Below are 26,296 nucleotides of genomic sequence, written 5' to 3' on the forward strand. Positions count from 1 at the left end.
TTTATATTTTAAAATATTATCTCTCTAAGAGACAATGTTTTTTAAATTCACAGTAAGGGATAGCCATTTGATCAATGTACTTCTATCCATAATCCAGGGCATTCCTTTTCCAATATCAAGTACCTTAGAGTGAAAAAAAAAAAAATGCTTTGGAGCTCAGAGTCCAGGAAAGTGGACAGTAAGTGTCTTGTTTTTCTATTAAAAACTCATGATGAAAAGAACATTAGGTGAAAAGGTTATTCTTTAAGCTATAGATTTGCCATCACAGTTTTAAATGTTGACTATAGTAGTTATATACACTATCCTTATTTATTTTCTAGAAGTCACAAAATACAGAAAGAAAGAAGAAAAAAAAACACTTAAGCTGAAGAAAGAGAGGAAAGCTGCTCGAGCTCAGACACCTGGAAGTACCTTTTTGAGAAAAGGATGTCCACTCACTGGCTTCATCAGCTGGACAGGCTGGACACGAAGCTTCTTCCATTCTTCATTGAGGATCCGGGTTTTTTCTTGAACCTCGCAAAATTTGCTACATACAGAGCCTAGCAAAGCCAAGTTAAAAATCAGTAGTAGGATTTAAGAGAAGAGCTAAAAATAAATCCAACTCCTCCAACATATTAAAATATGTAAGCTTTCACTTATATATTTTTTACCTTTGCACCCATGTTTGCCTGAAGCCGTTTAAGTTGTCGAAGTCGCATGTATTCAGATTTAACTTTTCTTTTCCAATAAGTGATACATTTGGAAGTTGGGGGATTTGGTATGTCCATTTTGCTATAATCTAAGAGAGAAAGAGTTAAGAAATAGCATTTTATTGCCTGGAAATAAAAACATTTCCAAAAACTCTAATCAACATGACAATTATGCTTTCATTCTCATTGCAATTATTCATAAAGTGTAAGTTTAAAAAACTCAAACCTACAAAAGGTTAATTAAAAAAGATTTCATATCAGCACAATCTGATTAACCAAAAGCTTAGCCTCTGTCCTATGGGACCTTGCTTTTACCTTAGCATCAAGGAGTTCTCTCACAAAGATTAGGAACCTGGATTATGTGGAAATTTGGAACCTACTCACTATCTTAATTAGAAGAAATGTTCAGCAAGAATCAAGTTAAATCACAGAGCTTCATGGAAAGATCCACCCACACTACAAACCTGTACCTGTGCCAAATTAACTTTATCTTGCTTATGACTAACAATAAAAGTTGGATATGACAAACAGCATAGTCTCATCTCCAAGTCAGCAAAAAGACACAAAGAAAAATATGTTAATCCTGCAAATAGCTTTTTTATTTGTTTTCGTATTTGAATTAAGTTTCAAAATTTTAAAGAAAGTTCTTATTGTAATAAACTCTACCTACCTCATGGAATGCAGGGGAAGTGTCGGGGTTTAAGATGTGCCTTCTGTTCTTCAGAGGAATAGCAAGACACAAAGGCAAAACAAACGTTCAGCTTCTCAAAAAAAATAGACAGCGGTTTTACTAAGTCAGTGGAATATATACCCTCAGTGAGATGCTTTCCCTGATCTACAAAGACTTCCAGACCTCTGCACCACTATTTCTGCAAGTAAGTCAGGTCCGAATACTTGATGCCATTTGGGAAGGGGCCTTAATTTTATTAAATTCTATCCTTCAGTCATGTGTACAAATTTAGTCCCATAATCACTAAGTCCACAGTACTATTCTGAAACAACTTCTAGGTCCAGGCATCAGTCCGAACAATTTAGAGAAAGAACATTCAAATACATGTAAAAATTCAGTAAGATCTCTAAGACTGTTCTTACTCTATGTTTAACTACTCAGGTTTCCTAAAGAACTAGGTCTATTCATTTCACCTAACATTTTACATTTCTGAAAATATTATAAGGAGCAGTAGAGAGTGGAAATTTAAACAGAAACCAAAGTTTCAGAACTTGTTTTTTTAATTTCTGAAAAAGTTTTTTCTTTTGAAGCTTAATATTCAATTCCTTCTAAAGAAGCATTTTTTATTATCTATTTCCTCCCAACCCCTGGATAAGGACAGCACAGACTAGAAAGCAGCAAAACTTAACCCACATGTACCACAATCAGATCATGATTATATCTCACACTCATGGACTTTTAAGAGGAACATATCTGAATAGCTCATTGGAAGAACCAATGGATAGGTATGAAACTAAGTTAAATTTAGAGGACAAATGAAGGAAGGGAGGAAGAGCAGAGGAGTAGATAGACTGTGTTCACTGTTAACTTAGTCAAGTGATCCAAACCATTCAAAACAGAATTCCTTGTTCTACCTTATCTCTCCAAGGAAAGGGAATGAAACAACAATACATCTAAGAATTTGAAATCAGAGTGCTAAGGTGTTGAATTGAAAACAAAATTAAGCAGACTGCATTTCTATCCTCTAGATTATACTCTCTCTCTCTCCCCTACACATCTTTAAATAATTCCCATTCCTCTATGGAGTAGGGCAAAGAAAAGACTTTATTTGAATGTTAAAATTAAGTACACCACACTCACATGCAATATTAAGTAGCTGATCACATAATTTCTGCCCTGAATAGGCTTAGTAATAGCCTGCTGAATTTGTGATTCACATTCAGGATAAAACTGTCTGCCTTAGAAACTTTGGGTTACCCTTACAGAGACACAGTGGCCCAAATGTTATAGATTGTAATTCAATGAGACACCATAGCCTCCTAAAAAAAAGATTTGGTGGACTCCCTGGTGGTACAAGGGGTTAGGACACAACATATGAAGCTATCCGCAGCCATTGCAGCATGAGTTCGATCCCCGGCCAGGGAGGTGACCCACATGGCGCAGCAGACCTCTCCTGCCTTGCCCGCTGCTCCCCTTAGCAGTGTATTTCAGTACATCTGCCTGTTCTGCTCCCCATTCTGTCTCTGGTGAATCTTCTCACCCACCGCATCTCTGGCCTGCACCTGGGCTTTTGTATGCATAAATAAATAAATCTTAAAAAAAAAAAGATTTTGGACTATAATCTCTCTCCCACTCTTTCAGAGTTAAATTTCCCTTCATCAAACAGTATGCTTAGGAAGGTTGCTCCATCCATTTAAAACTAGAGATCAAATAATGGAAAAGAACATAATCCACAACACAACTGTGTGTGTGTGTATGTGTGTGTGTGTGTGTGTGTTTTCTTAAAGGAGACAGCCACAGAAAAATATCAATATTTTTATTAGAGAAAGGATATCACTGAAATTTGATCTCCTATAGTCTTGTCAAAATGACAGTAAACACATCACAATAGTCCAACAATTAATGGCACCATTTCTAATTTTATGCAAGTGTTTTATTTCCCAGAGGACTATACACATATACATGAAATGCCACTAATTTTTAACCATTAAGCCACAATGTAAAATAAGTCACACTTCTTTCTTTTACAATTAAAGTGGTATTTGAACCTCATGTGACCATGAACCAATATTTATTTTGCTTGTTTTTTTTAATAGGTCTGCAATGTCTCTAAAATTTTATTTGGCAGCTGGTCAGTCCCCAGAGTGTATGAGGAAGACAAGACATACTGTTTGGAACAGACAGATATGATTTAAATAAACACCTGAAACACAGCCATTAAATGGGTTCTCACAGCATCTGGATGCTAACCAATAATTCTCACTGCAAAGATTTTTCTTTTAACACAAACGAAAAATTCTGTATTTACTAGAACAGCGTTAGAGAAATGGATTCAACAGAGACACAGTGGCCCAAATGTTATATTTTGCCCAAGGGCAAAATATTTTCGTACACAAAAATATTTTATATTTCTACTACATCTGTTCTTTAGATATTTACACATACAAAATAGCATTTATATCCAGCTTAGTACCAAGTTAATACTTAAGATTTCATTGTACCCACTTATACATTGAAAATAAACTCAAAAACATATGCTGTTTTGGTCAATAATTTGAAAATACAACTTTATGTAATTCTAATTACTTGATAATAAGATAAACAACTTAATAAAAAAATGGATAAAATTTTGACTAGATTATGTCACCAAAAAAAGATATCAGAATGACAAGCACATAAAAAGATGCCCAATATCATTAGTCATTAGAGAAATGCAAATTGAAACCACAACAACATACTATTACATACTAGGTTGGTAAAAATCAAAAGATTGATAATACATTCGTGAGGATGAAGAGCAACTAGGATCCTCATACATTGCTGGTGGGAATGCAAAATGGGATAGCCAGTTTGGAAAAGTTTGTCAGTTTTTAAAATAAATACTTACCATGAAGTCTGGCATATAATTGCTAATTATTTATCCAAGAGAAATGGAAATACACATTCCCACAAAAAATCTGTACGCAAGTATTTGTATGTAGCATCTTTATTGAAAACAGCCAAAAAGTAGAAATCACACAAATATCTATGGATTTGTGAATGGATACAAAGCTTTGTAGAGTGTGTGTGTGTGTGTGTGTGTATATGTGTATGAGTATGTACATACTATACATACACACACACAGTGGAATGCTGCTTAACAATAAAAATGAATAGTTTCCATACATGCAAAATCTCTCTCAAAAACACACAATGTGAAAGAAAACTACCTGTGTGATTCCACTTATATAGGACATTCTACTGGAAGGATTCTAGAAAGGGCAAATCTACAGTGACAGGCAGCAGCACATCAGCGGTTGCCAGGCCTGGGGAGGGAGAAAGGGAGTAAATGAGAAGGAGCATAAGGGAACTTTTCAAAATTATTAAAATGTTCTTCATCTTGGCTGTGGGGATGGTTATCTGACCATGTACTTTTATGAAAAATCACTCAACTATACATAAAATGGTGAATTTACTGTTGTAAATTGGCCTCAATAAAACTGATTAAGGAAAAAAAAGTCTTCGTGATGATACAATCAATGCATTATTTTCTAGAGACTTTTACTATTAAAAATACATAGGCAATTCACCCTTTGGAAAAAAAACTTTTGAGTCACTTCAGAATGAATAATACAGCAGAATGATGAATACTGGTTCATTGGCTGTAAAAAATGTTACAGGTATACTAATATGTTAATAATAGAGGAAACTGGACACAGGGGTTTATAGGAACTCCTTGTACTATTTTTATATATTTTTTGTAAATCAAAAAATGCTCTATAAAAGTTTATTTTTTAATTAAAAATCTTAATGTATAATTGGAAATAAGAACTACCTTATTTACATGTTGAATTTCTACAGGAAAAGCAAGCTATAAGAATATAGAAATCTTTCCACAGAAAATCTATCTCAAATTGCTTCAAAGGAACTATGAGTAGAATGTAGTCAGTCACTAGTTGGAAATGGTAAAACATTACTGAAATTGTTTGGAGATAAAACATTTAAGGAACAATATTCTTAAATTTGGAAAGATTAGAATATAAAAGTTCCAAACTCTTAAGTTCTTTTATCTGTATAAATGTGCTCCTTTGCAGAAATAGCTTCTCTAGGGACAACCTTAATGTATTTATGATTTTCTCCTTTATAATAAATAATCTTACTAACCAACAGGTTATGTAAGGCTTTGGCAGCACAAGATTTTTAAAATTTTCCATCTCATTTTTTTTCAGTTCATGATGGAGCTGAAATATGAATGGTAGGTAGGAACAAACCTACCTCCGCAAAGAGCTCTAGTAACAGATAATAAAATGATGACATCAACATACCATTCAAACATGTGGCTGCATGCACAGCCTGATTGATCCTTCAACTAGGATCTATGAAAGTACATCTTTAATTTATACCCTCCCATTTCTCCAAGGTATTTACATTTGTTAGTTTGGGCTTCTAGGTGCTATACACACAGAAAGAGCCTTACTCATGGGTAGCTGTAAGCCTGAATTGTTACTTAAAATGAAATTATTCTATTTAAATTACTTATTTTATTTAAAATAAAATGAATGTGTTCTAACATTGCTTTACCTAGAGAATCAGGTCATTTGCACTGGAGACAACAGTAATAAAAATCAAAGCAGAATTAGTTTTCATGAGATGCCAAGGAAATGCTGGCTCTTAGGGTGAACAATGCTGATTCAGGAAAGTTATAGCAATTCCCTAACAGGCTACAATCGGACCTTGGCTGGTCCTCTCTCATGCTAGTAAAAAAGTTTAATATTTAGCGAGTATTCTCTATCATTCAACAAAAGCAAGACTTTTTATTCTTTTTTGTCTCAAAGTCTTAAGGCAAGTGTGTTAGAGACATTGAACTCCAACTACCCATTAAGTGACTCACAACTTCAAGGTGAAGTCCCACAGACAACAGACTAAAGATATTAGGAAGGAGCCCAAAACACAGTTCTCAAATTTCTTTTTTTAAGCTGGGGCTTTTCTGGGATGGAGGTACTCTCTTAAGAACAGGTTTTCCTTTTTAAACCCTGACCCCCTCCATCCCTACCTGCCTGGTATCATACCTTTTCTCCACGTTTTCTTTTCCTTTTTTTTTCCTTCCTTTAAGTTAACAAAGTAGAAACTTTTTAAACACAGTTCAACACAGGAAAAAGATAAACTTAGTGAAATGAATTGTTACATGTTTCACATAAGGCACAGATCAAGGGCGAGAACTGTAACCCACAGGTTTAGGAAGCCAAACTTCAGATCTCAAGAATTAAGCAGACAAAATATTTTAGTTTTTTTTTAAAGGCATGCTAATTCAATAGCAAGGAGCACAAGAGAATGAGTTCAACTACATTTTCTTACCCTTTACTTCTCACAAAGGTCTTCTCACGAATAAAATTTCATTTTTTTAATCCCAGCCTCCTTAATCTTTCAAAGAAAACTGAAATAACACCATGATGAAGAGATCATTTGTGTCCCTGGAGTCTTAAAACTGTGCCTTACCATGATTGACCTATTATAAGTGCCCACTAGTTAGTGTCAGGACTGGGATCCAGCTCTCCCCACCCCCAGAGATTTCCCATTATTTATTTATTGCACAAATAAGTATTGAATTCCTACTGTGTGCCTGGCACTGTTTTAGGTGCGTAGAATACATCAATGAATAAAACAAACACTCTGATCTGGGAGAGTTAATTCACACGGTGACACACACTGTGCATAAACCTTCAGAGTATCGCTATATTTTTATTAATGGTCCTTTCCTCTATCATAAATGTGTTAAAAAAAAAAAAGCTTATCTCCCAACACACACTATCTTCTATGTAAGTGATCTCTTTTATCAATGCCACGCCATCCCGGCCTCGGGAATTCCGCTGCTTAAAATAACAAGCTCCCACAGCCACCTCTGATAGATTTCACACCTTCTCAGGTTAGAAACTTCATTCAATGCTGCTTTCCTAAACTTAAAAGTACCGGGCAGGTGGGTGGGCAGGATTTTCTCTCCAAAGACATCATGGCAGCAAATGTAGAGGAAGAGACCCACACTTTTATTGCCGTCCTTGCACACACCCCGGCTCTTTTCCCTCACCCTCACCGCCACCCCCGGCGCCGTCCTAAACTCCCCATCCAGGCCACCCTCTTTACAACCCTATACTTCATCCATCCAAAGCCCACTCCCCATGCTCCCCGGGCGGCACTAACATCCCCCCACACCCCTTCCCTTCCCCACCCCGCAAACAATTTCTCAGCAGTCACTTTTTACCGAAACAACTTTGTCCCATATTTCCTAAAAGGCATCTCCCTGATGCACCTTGTCTTGCTTCCAGGCGCTTTCCTTTATATCATTTGCTCCCCGGGGAAATTCTGGGGTGCGCAGGGACTGGCGCGAGACCACATCTGGAGACAAGCCTCTTAGGGCCGGGACTGGGGTGCGAGGACCCCAGCGCGCACACCGTCCGTGACCCGCACGACCCCGTGAGAGCCCCCTAACATTCTGCGCCTTAGGAGCCTCGCTCGCCTCACCCTTATCCCGGCACGGTCACCCCCTTCTCAAAATCCCCCAAAGTCATCACAAACGGAGCCTCCAGGTCAGGCCCTCCCCGCGCACAGCCCCGGGTCCCCCCGAGTCCGCTCCGCTCAGGCCCCCGCAGGTGCCGCCGCCCACCGCGCGCCGGAGCGGGGCTCCCGCCCACAGCCCACCCCGCCCTCCAACGGGATTCCCCGGCCGGGCCCGCCCCCGCCGCGCCTCCCGCCGACACCCCGCCTTCCGGGTCCCCAACGCGGTCCTCGCGGGGGCTCTCTCGCCGGGTCACCCCGTTTCCCCCAGTCCTCCGAAGCGGGACGGGAGGTTCCGTTGCCCCCGGCAGGACAGGCAGTGTACCCCTCCGCCTCCCCCCAATTCTCTGATCCCCTCGCCTCTCCCTCCCTCAAGCCCGGGTGGCGCGGTGCCGAGGCCGGCCCCACCGCCCGGCCCGGGCTTGTTTACTCACTCACCCTCCATCCCGAGCCGCAGGGACTCGCCGCCAGCACGCCTGCGCGCCGCGGCCACGCCCCCGCGCCGCGGCCACGCCCCGCGCTCCTGCTGGCGCCTGCGCGTTGCCGCCCGCGCCCGCGGCTCGGGCCACCTGGGCTTCCTCGTTTGCCCGTCGGTGGTTAGGCGCCGGTGTCCCCGGCTCGGGAGTCCGAGGGCTTGCTGCCGGTCCCGACGGCGCCAAGGCAGTGCTGTAAGGAGACTGGAAGGGATGACTTTCGAACCTCTGATGTCTTGTTGTGGACCTTATCCAGCAGTTGCACCGTCTCCACGGACTTGTGATAAGCCATATGTCACTTCAGCCTTTGGAGTCAACCTGGAAACCCCTTTACACTGAACCCTCATAACTACTAATACCCCAAACACCCGTATCAGAAATCTTGGTTTATTTATACCTGGCTTCCCTAAAGTTTGCTCAATCAGGTAGACTGAAATTAGTAACCATGTATCAAAGCTCACAAGATACCTATGTTACAAAGGGAAAAATAGTAACTTTCCAGGGGGAAAATCTGACAGATACCACTTTTTTTTTAAAATAATAAATTTTATTTTTATATTCCCCATACAATTGCAACCCCCCCATTTTGACCCCAATCCCTCCCCTTCCGCCCCCACCCCCAAAAAAGTATCTCTGGTTCATAGTTTTTTGTTGATTTTGATTTTCACTTTCTTAGAGTTATTCATTTTCCTGGTCCCTTATTTAAGTTTTCTAGATTCCTGCTATGAGTGAGACCATCCGGTATTTTTCTTTTTCTTTCCTGACAGATACCACCTTAACCAAGTGATCCACGTTAACATCACTAGTGATGAGAGAGATTCTTATTAGGTACCTCTCAATGTGATGCAGAGAGCACAAAATCACTTCTCGAGTATTTTGAAATGCTAAATTGGAACTCTGTAAATTTAGTCCTGAGGATGCATCAGACAAATTCAAAATAAGGGACAATCCACAAAATAACTGGCGTGTATCTTTAAAAATGTCAAGGTTGTGAAAGACAAAGAAAAGATGAACTGTCTCAGGAGGAGTCTGAGGAGACATGACAACTAAATAATGTGTGATCTTGCACTGAATCCTGGTCCAGGAAAAAAGATATTAGATGGAAAATTGAATAAGCCTATAGATTAGTCAATAGTATTTTAATTTCCAGCTTTGGGAACTACATTTTCTCAACTTTTGAGGACGTTGACTGAAAGATGAACAAGAACTCTGCCATTTGCAAGTCTTTTATAAATCTGAAAGTATTTCAAATACAGAGGAAAAAATTAAAATACAAAAATAGTAAAATTATCCTAAATTTGTTTCAAGTCTATGTTTTTCATTTTTTGGAATAATCTTCTGAACAACTCTATTAATTAAGTAGGGAAGATTTGAATTTTATACACCAGGCTATTCTGGTATAAAGAAGTCAGAAGACTGTCCTTACGCAGGTGAAAACTTGTTCTATCAGGTCTTAAACTCAGGTCTCTGATTCCAAATTTAGTTTCCTTTTCCTTATATAAGAACCATTGAATTTGATGTTTTCCTCTTGCCTCTATAGATTAACTACCAAATCAAGGCAAATGGTCCTTCAAACTTGGCAATTTTCAATGATTTTCCTTTCCTTTCCTGCCACCCTTTATATTAATAACTCTCCAACCTGGCTCACTTTGAAATCATCTGGGGAGCTTTAACAACTAATGATATCTGACTCACTTCCAGTGAGTCTGATTTATTGGTCTTGGCCATAATATTATAATCTATGCTTGAAGACTTTTAAGGGTGTCCCCAGTGCTTACACTGTGTAACCAAGTTTGAGAACCATCACGCTACATAGATAAGTACTGAAATAAAGAAAGTGGGTTTTAAAAGATGGAGGTGGATGGTGAGTTAAAAAAAAATAGATTGAGGGGCCTCCCTGGTGGCTCAGCGGTTGAGCGCTGGGTTGCGAAGCTGCCCGCAGCCTCTGCACCGCCAGTTCGATCCCCGGCTTCTCCCCGGCCACCGGAGGAGGGTCCCGCATGGCGCGCAGACCTCTCCTGCCGCCCGCTGCTCCCCTCAGCAGTGTACCTCGGTCCTTCTGCCTGCTCTGCTCCCCGCTCTGGCTCTGGTGAATTCTCTCACCCTCCCGCGCTTCTGACTGTACCCGGTGCTTGTATAAATAGATAAATAAATCTTTAAAAAAAAAATAGATTGAGTGATCAGAAGAGGGATATTCAGAAGATATGAATGTCAGGACTGAGACTGGAGATTTGGGAGCTGTCTAGATATCCATAGTAACTAATATCACAAGAGTATTGATGGTAGCTAACACCATTGGGGTGGACTACATTACTTTAGGAGAGTCGAGTGACAAGAGGAGAGCTGTAAAAATGTGACAACAAAGAAAATATGATTACAGAAATATTTTGAGGTAAAAAAGAAGGAGGTTGAGGAGGTTTATGGCAAAGCCATAAATCAGAGCCAAGACTAGCTCAAGCTTCACATCCTCATTAAGTCTTCCAGAACTCCCAGACCTCCCTGGGCTTATACTCCAAGTCACTTTACACTCATCACCAAGCTGTACACCTCTTTCACATCTGCACCACACTTAGCATAGGACTAAACCTGGGTCTAGTAATCCTTGCTCACTGGAGAATAACAAAAATAAATTTCTACCTCACCAATAAGCATAAGGCTCTTGGGAAAAATGTGTTTGCCAATCAGTTCCTTCTTTTGGTGATGGGAAAGAGTTTTCCCAAGAGCGGTCTCTTTATTAGCTGACCATGATCCATGAGACACTATCAGCCAACTCTGTTTGGCCAGCCTTTCTCTGTAACTTTTTCTTCCCCAACCCCTCAGGTATTTGTCCTATAAATTCATAGAAAATCTGTTGGCAAGTGGTCAGCAACTGGACCTTTGAAAAACTATACCATCACCCCTGCCCCAGTCCCCCCAGCCCTGCCTCCCTGCAGTTAATAAGAGAAAGGAATAATTGTGTCACTTCTGGCTTCCAGTTGCTCATCTTGCTCTTAAATTGGAGGCCTCTGGGGCTAAGAGAAACTGGACAAAGTGTGCTGAATAGTCTAATAGGAGTGGTTCTTTTTCTGAAAGCTCCCTGTTGTAAAAAAAAAATAATAAATAATAAAGTTATGTGTTTAATTTCTGAAACCTGATGCCTGATTTGCTTGGCAGCCATTCTCCCAGTTTTGGCTGAGAGTCCAGCAACACTAGTATACTGATTAATACCAGCTCAACTCGCTCCCTGGAGAAGAGATTATTTCCTTGACCATTTTTCTTAAATCCTTTTAACTTGCCTGGATCTTAGCATGCTCTTGTTGGCTTTACTATGCTGCATTTCTGACCTGGCTCCAGTGAAGCTGTAGATAAGAGGGCTCTGCCCTGTGTACTCCATCCCCATCACAAAGCAAGATTTTGTTCAACCCAGTGATTAGAAATAACATGTCACGTGTTCTAGTTCTTCTGAAACAGGCAAGTTCTAAATGTATTTTTGTTCCTTGATGATCTTCAGCCACTGCTAGAAAGGGAAGGATATGATGCTTCCCAGAATCCATACAGAGCTCTCTGCACCCTTCCCTGCTCCCTTTGGATTGGCGACCCCTTGGCTCTTTCAGCCCATCCCTTGTAAGGCCCACAGGGATATTAAATAGCATTTCTTTGAAAGTACCCAGAGAACTGAGGAAAGGTTGGGCCCCAGACAGTCCCTGACCAGGAAGTATAAACACAGCTGTGGAGATGGGAGCAAATCATCCTCCCTCCCCCACTAGATCCCACCCAGAAGCAGGGAAAGGCCACCCCACTGTAGAGAAGCAAACAACAAAACAAAGCAAGGCACAACCTAAAAGTCTGCATGAAGGTCACCAGAAACTGGGGCTGCTGCCCAGGCCTTGGTGGGGCCAGCTGAAGTGCCAGACCCCTCCCAGAACACTTAGAGGCAAAGGCAGCTCCAAAGCAAGTTGAGGTCAGTCTGAACATTACTGAGCTTGGAAACATGGCCCAATTTTTGAAGCTGTTCCACTCCCTGACACTTTGTCCTCTGGTCTCAAACCCAACTTTCTGCCCCAGGTACTTAGCTCCTGAATCCCTAGTTGCTTAGGGATCATAATAATGAATTCAATTCAGCAAGTAAGAACATACCCACAATACACCCTTGTTTATGGCTGTTATAAGTTTAAGTCCTGAGCCTCTGAGCCAAACTCTTAGAAAGGGCCTCCTTAACCTTTGTTAATTACAAACTAAATAATACCAGCAGGAAGGGACTTTCTTTTTTAGGAATGACTTAGGTGGGATTCATGCCTTACATTGCACATACTCTGAAAGCTCCAACCCCAGAGTTAGGGTGATGTGATTCGTTCCAGCTCTCTCAGCACAGTTAATTCAAGGCTTGATCCCACAGGACAAGACTTTGGCACATGCCCTGCCTGGGAAGTAGCCTTGATGGGAGGATGGGGGGGTCAGCTAATGAGCTGTGCTTCCTTTCTGGCCATCAGCTTCCTCAACTGTAAAACGGCATAAGTAGAAAAATGGTAACAGTCTGCAAACACTGTTTACTCAGTAGGTGTCTGCCCTTGTGCTAAGCCCCTTACAAGAGATCATCTTGTTTCATATGAAGTTCATAATATTCTCATCCTTGTTTTACAGCTGAGGAAACTAGGGCTTCAAGAGATTCTGGAATTTGCCCAAGGTCACCCAGTTGGCAAGCAGTGTGGTCAGGGTTTGGGCCCAGTCATTCTGATCCCAAACCCATGCTTTGAACCATCCACTATACCTCCTCCTTTTCTCTGAAGACTTCTAACTCTGACCGCATGATTCTGGATCCTCTCCATGGTTTTCTACTCTCACCCCTGGTGCCAGAAAGAGAAAACATGTTTAGAAGTCTACTCTGCAAGACCAGAAGAAAACAGTCTCTGAAATGCAAGGGTTCCTCACGTTCTCTGTCTTGGAGATGCCAATCAAAGCTGGACACTTGACAGACTCCCATATCAGCAGGGAGCAGCCTGTGTGGAAGACAAACAAATCCTAGCCAGACAGGAAAGGGGAGTTCCCCTTGGATCTGTGACTTCCCCTTCTCTCTTCCCAGGCTTATCAGCAGAGTCCCACACTACTGATACCTGGGCCCTTTGAACCCCTCTGTGAGTAGGAGGGGACCCCTGACTACAGAGACCCTATTGTAGGAAGAAAAAGACAATCCATACCTTTCGAGATTATGCCCATGACAATGCACATGAAGGAATAAAAATCAATCACATTTATTTATGTATTTAACAAATTGCCCTTAGTGTTCCCATAATCGCTAACATCAGCCTGGGTGTGAAGCTACCTCATTTCTTGTAATCTTTGCAAGATACCATAGAGGTAGATAGTGTTATTCCCATTTTACAGAATATGACACTGAAGCTCAGGGAGATTGACAACACTGGTCAAAGCCACATGGCTAGTAAGTAGGGGAGCTGGAATTCAAATCCAGGCTATCTCTATCTCACTCCAGTCTGTCTTCTTTTCAATAAAATGAACATTGAGCAATGAGAACAAAATTATGACACTGGAAGAATCCCAGAATATCTTGGAAATAAGGTTGTCATAACTATATGTATTACACATTATGACAGTAACTGCTATTTATTGCATGCTTACTAGTGCCAGGCCTTGGGCCAAATGCTCTGCATGCATTATCTGACTGCTCAGTGAGATACACGCTGGGAGACCCATTTTTCAGATAAGAGGGCAAGTTCAGGGGCTTCCCTGGTGGTGCAGGGGTTAAAGACAGCCTTATCAAGCTATTGCCAGCCACTTCAGCACTAGTTCGATTCCCCATTGGCCAGGAAGGTCACGTGACCCACATGGCGCAGCAGACCTCTCCTGTCTCACCTGCAGTGTATTTCAGTAGATCTGCCTGTTCTTTTTTTAAAAACATTTTATTTAAGATTTATTTATTTATATATGCAAGAGTTGGCGTACAGGCCGGAGATGCAGCAGGGAGCAGAACAGGCAGACGGACTGAAATACACTGCTGAGGGGAGCAGCAGGGGAGACAGAAGAGGTCTGCTTCACCATGTGGGTTTCTCTCTGGCCGGCCGGGGATCAAACTCGTGCTGCAGAAGCTGCAGATTGCTTTATAGTGCGGTGCTTAACCCCTTGCACCACCAGGGGGGCCCAGATCTGCCTGTTCTGCTCCCCACTCTGTCTCTGGTGAATCCTCTCACCCTCCCACCTCTGGCCTACACCCCAGCTCTTGTACACATAAATAAATTAATCTTTAAAAAAAAAGAGTGCAAGTTCAGATGAGTTATGTAATTGCACAAGGTCACATACAGCTAAATAAGCAATGGATTCAAACTCAGGTTTGCTCAAATCCAAGGTGGGTACTTCCAACTACTCAGGCAATAGAAATAACAACAATAGCAGGGGCCTCCCTGGTGGCACAAGGGGTGCAACCTATGAAGCTATCCGCAGTCTCTGCAGCATGAGTTTGATCACTGGCCAGCCAGGGAGCAACTCACATGGTGTAGCAGACCTCTACTGACTGGCCCGCTGCTTCCCTCAGCAGTGTACTTCGGTCAGTCTGCCTGTTCTGTTCCCCACTCTGTCTCTGGTGAATCCTCTCACCCCCCACACCTCTGGCCTGTACCCCAGCTCTTGTATGCATAAATAAGTAAATCTTAAAAAAAAAAAAGAAAAAAGAAATAACAACAATAGTAAATGGACTATGGGGCAAGAATCCTCTAAGTGTGTTATAACTTAAAGCTATTGGTATTGTTATCCCCACTTTGCATATGAGGAAAGCACTGCCTTTTGTGGCATTACTTCAGCTCACATTATAGACAACACACATGTTAAACACACTTGTGCTATTAGTGTCATATTTGTTTGACTTATGTTGGATCCTCGTTATGATCTAAAAATGATTTATTTCATAATAACATGGGCTTTTCTTCATTGTCCATATAAAACATTAAGACCTTGATGAAAGGATTTGAAAAGATACTGTCTGAAGCTGAAGTCAGGAGAGGGTCACACTGAATGGGGCGTCCCTCTGTCTGGGCACTTTGCTGGCCAGTCTTCCTCCATTGGCTTCCATCAGGTAATGTGGGGCAGAGGTTAAAGTGCTCAAGCTTCAGGCCCTCCAGGGTGGCACAAGGGGTTAAGTCTCAGCACTATCAAGCTATGGCCAGCCACTGTAGCAGAGTTCAATCCTGGTCAGGGAGCTGACTCACATGGCACAGCAGACCTCTCCTGTCTGTCTGCTGCTCCCCTCTGCAGTGTATTTCAGTCAATCTGCCTGTTCTGCTCCCCACTCTGTCTCTGGTGAATCTTCTCAGCCCCCATACCTCTGGCCTATACCCCATTTCTTGCATGCATAAATAAATAAAATAAATCTTAAAAAAAATTGCTCAGTCTTCAGCATCTGCCAAAATTAGTTGCATGATATCAGACAAGTCGTTTAACCTCTCTGAGCCCTCATTTCCTCTTCTGTAATATAGGTTGCTATGGTACTTAATGTAAGAAAGTTGTGAGTTTTTAATTTTTAAAAAAGATTTATTTTTATTTATTTATGCATACAAGAACTGGGGTGTAGGCCAGAGGTGTGGGGGGTGAGAGGATTCACCAGAGACAGAGTGGAGAGCAGCACAGGCAGATGTACTGAAACACACTGCTGAGGGGAACATCAGACAGATGGGAGAGATTTGCTGCACCATGTGGGTCAGCTCCCTGGCCCATCACTCTGCCAAAGTGGCTGGCCATAGCTTGATAGTGCTGAGACTTTAACCCCTGAGTCACCAGGGAGTCCCAAGTTGTGAGTTTTAAATAAAACAATCTGCATATGGAGCACCAAGCATATTGCCTGACATTCTCGGGGCATCTCCATGTAATAGAACATCAGCTTCCCACAAGGTGCTGGGAAGGTTGAAGGGCTCCTAGGGATGTTTTCACATGACAGTCCTAAGGAAAGAGAAGGCTGAAAGCAGTTCTAGCATCTGCACTGGGGCCTGACAGCAATCATGAGTCAGCCCCAGGTGCCCAGGGACCAGCAGTGTTCTCAGCACTGCTGGGCGTGTGCTGTGGTCACTTGGCCACGGTCCTCTTCAGTCACACTGTCTGATCATCGTTCTTATGAATCTGGCCTGGGTTCTTTTCAGAAAACAGCCTCCACCATGTGATGTCATGGTGCTGCCTGGGTCCGGGAAGGAGGAGGAGGAAGTTGTATGCATGTAGCCGGCTGAAGCAGGATCTTCCTATTTCTGGAGGGGCCAATGTGGCCCTATGAGCAGCTCTCTGTCCTTCCTTCCTTTTTTTTTTTTTTTTTTGCATAGAAACTGGGGTGTAGGCCAGAGGTGGGGGGCTGTAAGAGGATTCACCAGAGACAGTGGGGAGCAGAACTGCTGAGGGGAGCAGAGGGAGAGCCAGGAGAGGTCTGCTGTACCATGTGGGTCAGCTTCCTGGTCAGGGATGGAACTTAGGCCATAGCAGTGATAGTACTGAGACTTAACTCCTAGGCCACCAGAGAGGACCCTTCTGCCCTTCCTTTTTAAGACCCAGTAAGGAATCAGTATTCTGATCTGAAGTGAGAGGGAGGTGACAAATCATAATGGGTAAGGCATGAAGCTTAGTCTCAAGGTATCCTATGCTCAAGTTCAGGCTCTGGCAATTACTGGGAACTTGGGCCAGTCCCTTCTGTTTCCCCATTTCACCCATGGACAAGATAATTCTGATGTTATGTTGGTAAGGCCCGAAGCCCTGAGCATTCAGCACATGTGCAGAGAATACACTGTGCAGTACGAAGCAATTGTTCAATAAATGGTAGCTATTGGTCACTCTCCCAGCAGTTGACGAGGGATATGGTTTGACCATTTTGTCTGTTTTTCACCAATTTGAGAGCCAAAGTTTTCTACAACTATTCTTCCCTCTGAGAAGCGGCCATGCTCTTCACATTGAGTGTGCCATCATTCTGCAGATGAGGAGCTTAGGGAGCAGGGGAGTAGCTATGTTCCTGCCCCTTTGCCTTCCCTCATTTAGTCTGCTGGCTCCCTGACTGTTGCTCCTCTGGTTCTCTCTGCCAACTCTCTGTCTTCTGAAGTCTGTCTTCTCTCTCCAGCTTGGAAGGATCAGCCCCTTCCCTACCAGAACTTCTGATTTCACTGACCCTGACTATTCTTCACATCTGTGCTCTGCTCTTAAATTTGCAGGCATCTAGGGAAGAGGCCAGCATGTATGAGTGTCTCTGCACTGTATAGATGCTAATTCTAGAAAGTTCTGCATGTAATTTCAATGTATAGGTGTCACCCAGTGCTTTCTACTCTACTCTCCCCAATGTTGTTCTGAATGTGTGTGTGTGTGTGTATAGGTATGTGTGTGTGTAGCGGGGAAGGCTGAGGATTAGCAATGGTATCTCTCGTAATGATGGAGTCATCTCTCTCCCTGCTCCGTGTGGAATGGCCTTTGGCTGTAATAAGATGAGAAATTTATGCGGTAGTAGCATCCCTGTCTAGAAGTCAATCTAGGTTGGGGTCAGAAATCTCAGGTCAATGTCCAGCAGGACCAGAATCAGAACCCTCCCTTCCCAAGCACTAAATGAGAGTGGGGACAGAGGAATAGGGAACTTAAAGACTAGAACCTACTGGATAGAAGAAAAAAAGACTCCACTCCACTGAACAGAAGACTACACTGTGGTTAAAAGGAAAGAGGCACATCTATATATGGCATCATGGAAAGACACCCAGGACATGTTAAGTAAAAAGAGAAGTCACTGAACAATGGGGTATTAAACCTTATTTCTGCTTTTTTTAAGTCCAAAATATGTGGTGCATGATTAAAAGTATGTTCTTAAAAGATGAAATACTGCCATTTACAGCAAAATAGAAGGAGTTCAAGGGAATTATGTGTAATACAGCAAGTCAAAATGACAAAGACAAATTTGGACATTTACATAATAGACAATTTGACAAAACACAATATTTATAAAAACTAGTTGACATTAATCAATGCAGTGAAGTTGGGGTGACGGAGAAAGGGCCAAAGAACATACAAAAAGCATATTCTTATAGCAAGAAGGATCTATTATAAGGAAGAGTGGGGTTAGAAAGGCAAGGGAAAGGCCTCCAGGGATGGAAAACAGAATGACCCCTGAGAGTCAGCCTCTGTCTGGAGTGCAGCCCTTCTCTGTCCCACTGCTGCAGAACAGAGAATTATCTTCTCTGACAACTTAGAGGAGAAAGGTGAGATTTCCAGTCCAGTTCTGCCCCGAAGGACCCCCATGGAAGAGCCCCAGTTACTAGGATGCCCCAAGGCTCAACGCAAGCATCGAAAAGGTAGGAAAAATGGGAAGAGGAAGATCAGGAGGAGAAAAAATTCCCAGGGTCTCCAATGGGAGGGTTTGGACCCCGAACTTCAAGAACGACTAGAATCAGTTCTCTATTAGACATCTCCACACGAGGATGCAAATTTAACCCCGGCTCTAGGCTCAAAGAACACTTTCTACCAAGTCACCTCTATTTTCCCTTTTGACGCTAAGGTCATTTCATGTAGGAAAACATTGATCCAAAGACATGAATGGCCTTCAGAATCCTAACGAATGCGAATGCTCGTGTGGTTTTCATCCATTATTGCCCTATTTAAAGCCAACATCTGCTTTTGTCAACCTTAATCTTGAACTCAATCCCAGGCTTAGGCTACAGTGGGCTCAGGTGGTTCTGGCCCCAATCCAGGGGACACAGTTGGTTTTGCTTACTTGCTGCTCCTTGCTTCCTCCTCCCATTTGATTACCCAGAAATCTCCCTTTGCCATGTTTCCTTCTCGGAAAGGGCAGTAGGGGGCGGGAGGGAAGGATCTGGTCCCTGGCTTGAAGTGGCTCCCAGGCTGCCTGGCTCTTTCCTGCACACTGCAGATGGCTCTCCCCAGGAGGGCTTTGAGTTCATGCCAATTGAGCCACCTCCCTTCTCCCGCTGGATGTCTTGCTAAAGCAACCTCTTATTTTTTTTTTTTAAGATTTATTTATTCATGCATACAAGAACTGGGGTACAGGCCAGAGGTGTGGGGGTGGGGAGTGAGAGGATTCACCAGAGACAGAGTGGGGAGCAGAACAGGCAGATGGGCCAAAAACACTGCTGAGGGGAGCAGCAGGCGAGACAGGAGAGGTCTGCTGTGCCATGTGGGTTAGCTCCCTGGCCGGGGATTGAACTCGTGCTGCAGAGGCAGTGAATAGTAAAGCAACCTCTTGACCCTAACTATGAAGGAAGACAACAGGTTATCAGTGGGCAGGATTCAAAAGCCTAAGACCCTGAGATGAAGATTTGAAGAGAGACCACAAAAGATAATTTGTGGTGGTCAGGAATCAGTAAACTGGGACAACAGCAGCAGCTGAATCCAAGGGTCAGTGTCTGGGAGTAATTTAGGAAAGTTTGGTGCTGCTGACAGCTGTGTCTGGAGTCCAGTGTCATAGCCAAACTAGCTCCTGGGCTCCTTGACTGCTTCAGGCTAACAAAGCTCTGGCCTAGGACCACAGCTGTGGTGTGGCAGACGTCAGGCGTCTGGGGCCCCAGGCTCAGCCTTGCTGCCCCCCAGCAGTGTGACCTTAGGCAAGTCCTTAGAAAAGGAGTCAGGGAAGCTGGCATGTGCTGACTGCAATGACTTTGCTCCTCGGCTGTCCTCACTATGGTCCCTGAGAAGGGTACATCCCCATTTCACAGGGGGGAATTGAGATTCTGGGAAGGTAACTTAAGTCTTTCCAGGTTCCACAGTTGGGCAGTGGGAGGTAGAATGAGGACTAAGGGCTTCTGAACTTCACTTCTGGCCCTTCCCCTGAGCTTTAGCTTCTCTGTAAAAGGAGCATAACAACGCACCCAACCTATGAGTGAAGCCTCATCCTAGAGCTCCTAAACCTCCCCCTCTCACCAGCTGGTCCTGACGAGTTGATCCTGAATTCCCGGGCATGCACTCATCTTATTTTGCCCCCCTAATCAGGTTGGTGACCCCGGAGGTGCCTGGAAGGGAAGGCATTGGGAATTTGGTTTCCTCTCTACCTCCTGGCCTTCTCCGCGCTCCGGAGGGCCAGCTCCCTCTTTGTCTCCCGGGTTTTGGCAGGCGGCCTGACATCAGTGGGTGTTCCCAGGGAAAGGGAACTCTGAGTCCAGCTCCAGGCGCTCCTTCCCCTACGGCCCAGGACAGCCCCAACCCCCCGCTTCGGAAACGCTGGCGCGGAGAAGCCCGTGGAGCCCCCACCCCTCGCCCTTCCTAGGTCTCGGAGAGCAGCTCGCCCCCACCCCCACCTCGCCGGCGGAGAGAAGGGGCGGCGGGTGCCCCGGGAGTGGATGCTCGGAGACCCGGGCGAGTCCCGGGCGCCACGCGGCCGAGCCCAGGAAATGGATCCCGCTGCGGGGTGGCGCGGGGAGCTGTCCAGCCCCGCAGGGTGCGCTGGAACTCGGGATGGGCCAACGGCGGAGGGAGCGGCGGGCGCCAGGGCGGGTGGGGCAGCGACTCCCCGTCCAGCCCGCCGGCCCGGGGCGTCGCCCCCGCCCCCCACGTGGCCGCGGCCGTCCCAGCCCCTGCGAGGAAGCGGCGCGGTTTCCTGCGGCCGGGGCCGGGGATATAGGCGCCCCCGCCCGGGTCCGGCGCAGCCCGCCGCCCCTCCTCGCCAGCCAGCCGCGCGATGGCCTCGCTCCGGGCGGGGTGCGCCGCCGGCGGCCCGCGGCTCCCCGAGACCCACGCTGGGCGCCCGGCCGCGCTCCGCCTCCTCCTCCTGCTGGGCGGTGAGCGCTGCGCCCCGGGCCCGGGCGGGAGGCGCGGGAGGCCCTGGAGGGGAAGGTGGACGGCCGAGGCCCGGGCGGGCTCCGGAGGGAGGGTGCGGACAGCGCGGTCCTTTGGACCGTGCCTGGCCCGCCGGCGGCGAGCAGCCGCTCGCTTGGGGAAAGCTGGGGTGCCGGGGCCTCGCGGAGAAATCCCGGCGGTCTGGGGCGGGCGAGGAGCGAGGGGGCTTGGGCCAGGACGTGAAGGGAAAGGAGCTGGTGCCGGCTCTTCCCTCCCCGGCGCCGAGGCCACCCCCGCCCCTCCGGCCCAGGATCATTCTTTTTCTGTTTTGAGGGTAACCGGAACTTCCAAGGGTCTCAGTTCGCGACTCCCACCCCCACCCCCTTCCAGGCTCCACTGCCTGCAACGCCGGCACCCCACCTCCCTCTCCCTTTTCTGCTTACAGCTGTCCTGAAGCCCCAGGAGTCCCTGGCTCAGCTTCATCCCACCCCAGGCAACCTGGAGTCTAAAGGTATGCACCCCCTCTTCCAGGCTCCATTGCCTGCAAGCCCGTCACCCCACTTCCCTCTCCCTTTTCTGCTTACAGCTGCCCTGAAGCCCCAGGAGTCTCTGACTCAGCTTCATCCCACCCCAGGCAACTTGGAGTTTAAAGGTACTTAAGTCGGTGCCAGCGCCTTGGGAGGGTGGTCTACTGGGAGGGTCCCTTTACCACAGGCAGGTCCCAGCCTTCAGTGGTGCCCCCACTAAACTCTCTCTGTTCCCTCTTGGGGATCCTTGTGGTCTCCACCCTCTCACCCCTCTATGCCCACTCTACACTGGCTCACCTCACAAGTGTGTTAGAATGAAAAAGGTTATGTGGAGACTTGTCAGGCTGGGAAGTGCTGCTCACATAGAAGACATTAAAAATTTCCTGGCTGGGACTCACTTTAACCAGAAAAGTCTTGCTTTCTGAGATTGTCCTGGTGATTCCCATGTTTGAAGGACATGGTCCTCATGTCCCAGTCCCAGGGACAGTGTTTGCCCGGGGATGGGAGTACCAGAGGGCTTGGAAGGGGGGCAGGGTGTGGTCCATGTGCAGCATCTGTGCCCCCAGGGAAAACGGTGGCAGAGAGCTATGAGACAGTCATTACCCGGCTTTGCTGGCAAATTTATAAGAATGAATTGGACTCTGTGGAAAAAGACTGGTGCGACTGGGCTGTGATTAGCAGGTAGGAACAATGCTGAGGTTGGGGGCCCTGCTCCTTGTGGGTGGGCCTTGAGTGAGTGTGGGGCACTCCTCTCTATGGGCTCAGCTCCCCCTCACACTCTCTTCCTCTCCCCCAGGCCTTACAGTGACCTGAGATCTTGCTTGGAGCACTGGGCAGAGGAATACATGCTGGGTTTCCCCAATCCTTGGGCTGAACAAATCATCTTTGAAACTCACCAGATACACTTTGCCAACTGCTCTCTGGTGCAGCCTACCTTCTCAGATCCCCCCGAAAATGTGCTCCTGGCCATGATCATAGCCCCCATCTGCCTCATCCCTTTCCTTGTGACCCTTGTGGTGTGGAGGAGTAAAGACAGTGAGGCCCAAGGGTAGGTGGCAGGAGCTTCTCAGCAGCCACCCTGGTCTGCTCCCCTCCCTTCCTAACTCCTCTCACTCCCACCCTCACCGAAGATCCATGAGTCATTGGAAATGAAAACTGGATGGGGTGGTCGTGCAAGTTCTCTAATCTTCAAAATAAAACTTTTTTGTACACTGGCCTCCCCCCTGACAGTGGGGGCCTGTGTCCTTCCCTGAGTCTCTGCCTTACTCACAGGTGCTCAGCTCTGGGCAGCAGAGCTCAAGAATCTCCGTGATCCCACTGTTTTGTTGGTTTACCTGCCCCCCCATTCCCCTCCCCCCACCTGAAGGCCACACCCCTACACCACTTCCTTCGCTGGCCGGTGCCTTTCCTGCCCAATCCAAACCCAGCTCCAGGAAAAAAGCAGGAAGAGACTCCCTTCCGGTCTGGACAGCTGCTGGAGAGGTGTGGGGGAAGCGGTAGGGAGGAATCGCTGCTGTGAAAACTGCAAGAAGGAAGGGGCGGGGCCATCTGGGAGCCCTGAGTTTTCCTCTGCATGCCTCAGTTTACTCCCAGAACCTGGGGATAGGAACCTTTATCTGACCGACATGTGTTCGTCCTTATGGACCTCAAGATTCAGGAATTATGGAGTGGGGGCGTCCACTACAATATTCACCACAGGACTCTCCCTCCAGGTCTCTTGTCCCTCATTCTACCTTGTCCTGGGGTGGGAGGAGGATGGGGGAGGGGTGAGTACAGCCTTGTGGAACACTGCCCCCTGGTGTCCACTAAAGTCAACAACCAGAAGATGGATGTGACCTGGAAGAAGCTCAAAAGCAAGAAACGATTGGATCCTGGAGTCAGACACCTGTCATCTCCATAACAACCACTAGTTTTTAGTTAGTGGATGCTATCAGCTTCTGGAACCATACTGATATTTTTTTTAAGACAACTTCCCCGCCTCCCTGGTGGCACAAGGGGTTAAGCACAGCACTGTGAAGCTATCCACAGCCTCTGCAGCACGAGTTTGATCCCCGGCAGGCCAGGGAGCAACCCACATGGTGCAGACCTCTCCTGACTCCTCTGTTGCTCCCCTCAACAGTGTATTTCAGTCAATCTGCCTGTACTGTTACCCACTCTGTCTCTGGTGGATCCTCTAACCCCCATACCTCTGGCCTGTACCCCAGTTCTTGTATGCATAAATAAATTTAAAAAAAAAAATAAGACACCTTCCCACTTTTGGGCGACATACCTAGGCTCCGTGAGAGTCACCTTTTCTGTGAACTGATGCTCCTATATGTCCCTGGGAAGTGCGGCTGTTCATGTCCCCCCTGCCAGGTCACGAGAAACATCTCCATAAAGACGCTTGTTTGTTCTTTGTGGTCCCTGGAGCCTTTTTAGAGATTTTTCCCCCCTTGTTGAAATGTCTACCTCTCTGAGTACATGCATATTCATTTCCTGGACAGCATGTCTATTCCATGGATAGAGGCCTGCATGCTTCCTGGATATATTCATTGATTCTCTAAGACATATTTTTCCTAGCAGGATAAGACCCTGTGTGCGGTATATTGTATTGGAAATACATGTTAGCTAGGGCCTGGTTTCTGATCTCAGTGGTTTTCATCTTGTAGGGGAGCTAACACATACACAAAGAAAAACAGGGTGTGTGATGAGAGTCAGGCAGGAAGTATAAGCCAAACAGTATCTGAACACACAGATGGGAAAGTCATGTCTAGCAGAGGTGTGATCGGGAGGGTGACCGTGGAATTGATACATGACTAGGCCTTAGATGGAGTATGTTCTCCTAAGGGAGAGAAAACAAAAAGAGGTAAATCGGGAATTTACCTCAGGAAATTATTGCAGTATCCCAGGTTTGAGGAAATAACTAAAGGAGTGGCAAATGAAGAAGTGAAAAAATAATGTAAAAGCAGAGATGTGGCCTCCCTGGTGGTGTGAGGGGTTGGGTCTCAGCACTATGAAGCTATTGGCAGCCTCTGCAGCACGAGTTCTATCTCTGACCAGGGAGCTGACCCACATGGCGCAGCAGACCTCTCCTGTCTTGCCCAAAGCTCCCCTCAGCAGTATATTTCAGTAGATCTGTCTGTTCTGCTCCCCACTCTGTCTCTCGTGAATCTTCTCACACCCCGCACCTCTGGCCTACACCCCAGCTCTTATATGCATAAATAAATAAAATAAATTTTTGAAAAAAGTAGCAGAGATGATTAGAAATAGGGAAGGGAGTTGGATCAGAGGACATGAAGGAGAGAAGAGGCTAGAGCTGACTCAGGCTTTGAACCTGAGTTACTAGGACAACAATGGAAGTAATAATAGAAAAGGGCCATTAGGAGGAGGAACTGGCATAAAGAAAAGGATGTAGAAGAGGAGATAACAATGGAACAAATGTTATGCCTCACAGAGAGTTGGAAATTGGAGTGGTGATGGTGGTAGAAAAAGGTTGGAGGTGGAAGTCTAGAATTAGAAGTGTTCTGCATAGAAATAGTATATGAAGTCACGAGACATGAGAATTCTAAGAAAAGGGGTACTGAAAAGGAGAAGGCTGAGGTGAGGTTCTCAGGAAATATCCACATTTAAAGAACATGGGAAAGGGGCCTCCCCGGTAGCACAGCAGTTGAGTGCTGGGTTGCCAAGCTGCCAGCAGCCTCTGCAGCGCCCCCTCTTCCCCGCCGGGTGAGGGTCCCACGTGGCAAAGACCTCTCCTACCGCCCACTGCTCCCCGCTCTGACTCTGGTGAATTCTCTCACCCTCCCGCGCTTCTGACTGTACCCAGTGCATGTGTAAATAAATAAATAAATAGATAAATAAATAAATCTTTAAAAAAATGAAATAAAGAACATGGGAGAAAGGTGACAAAGGGAAAGGTCAGGAGACAGCAGCTGAATGAGGATAAAGCAGTGCCACAGAGGCAAAGGAGATGATGCCCTTAGAACATTATCGAGTGAATTGTTCATTCACTCATTCAACAAATGTTTGTTGTGCACTTGCATGAACAAGGAATTCTGCACAATGAATGATGGACTTGGATGGGGGGAAGTTAGAGATCAAACAGGAAATAGGGTGGCAGAATTAAGGAAATTGTACATATTTTCAAGTATGATTTGAACATGTTTGTAGTCTTGGGGAGGAGACAGGGAAAAGAGAAAGAGGGAAAATGATACACAAAGAAATCCTGGAGGATCTTGGAAAGGAGCAGCAAGAAGATATGCCAAAGGGTTGGCCCTGTATGGGAAGAGAGACACTTCTTCCTTTTAGTTCAAAAGGAAGACACAAAAGTGAAGAGGAATTTTTGAAGGATGAATCTAGTGTGGTGACAGGGGACGATTAGGAGGTTCACATGCATGGCCTCAGTCTCATAAAATAGAAGGGAAAGGTATGGGGGGAGGGTCAGCAATTCAGCAGGTGGAATAGTTTGATGTGTGGGAAGGTTTGAAGAGCTACCTTGAGAGGGATGTGACATGTAGCCAGCAAAAGAAAAAGTATCACTGGACTGCACTGAGAGCCAGACAGTGAAGTTAGTAAGAGAATCTGGGGCTCAATCAGCACGTTCGGGTTATTTTTCCCCAGCACCCCGAGTGAGGTGGGGAGGGGAGCAGGGAGCAACAATTGTGATTTGGGTATTGACCAGCAGGTAAATAAACAGGCAAGGGGACAGAC

The 26,296-nt window shown here is 45.5% G+C and overlaps 1 protein-coding gene and 1 long non-coding RNA gene across 3 annotated transcripts; one reads left to right on the forward strand and one right to left on the reverse strand.

Moving 5' to 3' along the window:
- Positions 1-514: 514 nt before the first annotated feature.
- On the reverse strand, positions 515-8,367 carry LOC119232927 (uncharacterized). 2 transcript variants are annotated; one of them, XR_008549686.1, is made up of 5 exons: positions 8,326-8,367; positions 4,569-4,664; positions 1,360-1,450; positions 651-778; positions 515-539 (listed from the first exon to the last, which is right to left on the reverse strand). It is a non-coding gene; the product is annotated as an uncharacterized LOC119232927 (long non-coding RNA). The 2 variants fall into 2 exon arrangements; XR_005122218.1 differs by lacking the exon at positions 4,569-4,664.
- A 12,615-nt stretch (positions 8,368-20,982) lies between these two features.
- Positions 20,983-24,022, forward strand: LOC119232926 (receptor activity-modifying protein 2-like). Its single transcript, XM_054689382.1, has 5 exons — positions 20,983-21,082; positions 21,526-21,591; positions 21,667-21,732; positions 22,174-22,288; positions 22,404-24,022. Exons 1-5 carry the CDS (start codon positions 20,983-20,985, stop codon positions 22,657-22,659), a joined length of 603 nt encoding a protein of 200 aa, XP_054545357.1. The 3' UTR covers positions 22,660-24,022.
- Positions 24,023-26,296: the final 2,274 nt, after the last annotated feature.

The sequence above is a fragment of the Talpa occidentalis genome, unplaced genomic scaffold, assembly GCF_014898055.3.
Source record: "Talpa occidentalis isolate TD23 unplaced genomic scaffold, MPIMG_talOcc4v2.1 talOcc4.7, whole genome shotgun sequence".
NCBI lineage: Eukaryota > Metazoa > Chordata > Mammalia > Eulipotyphla > Talpidae > Talpa > Talpa occidentalis.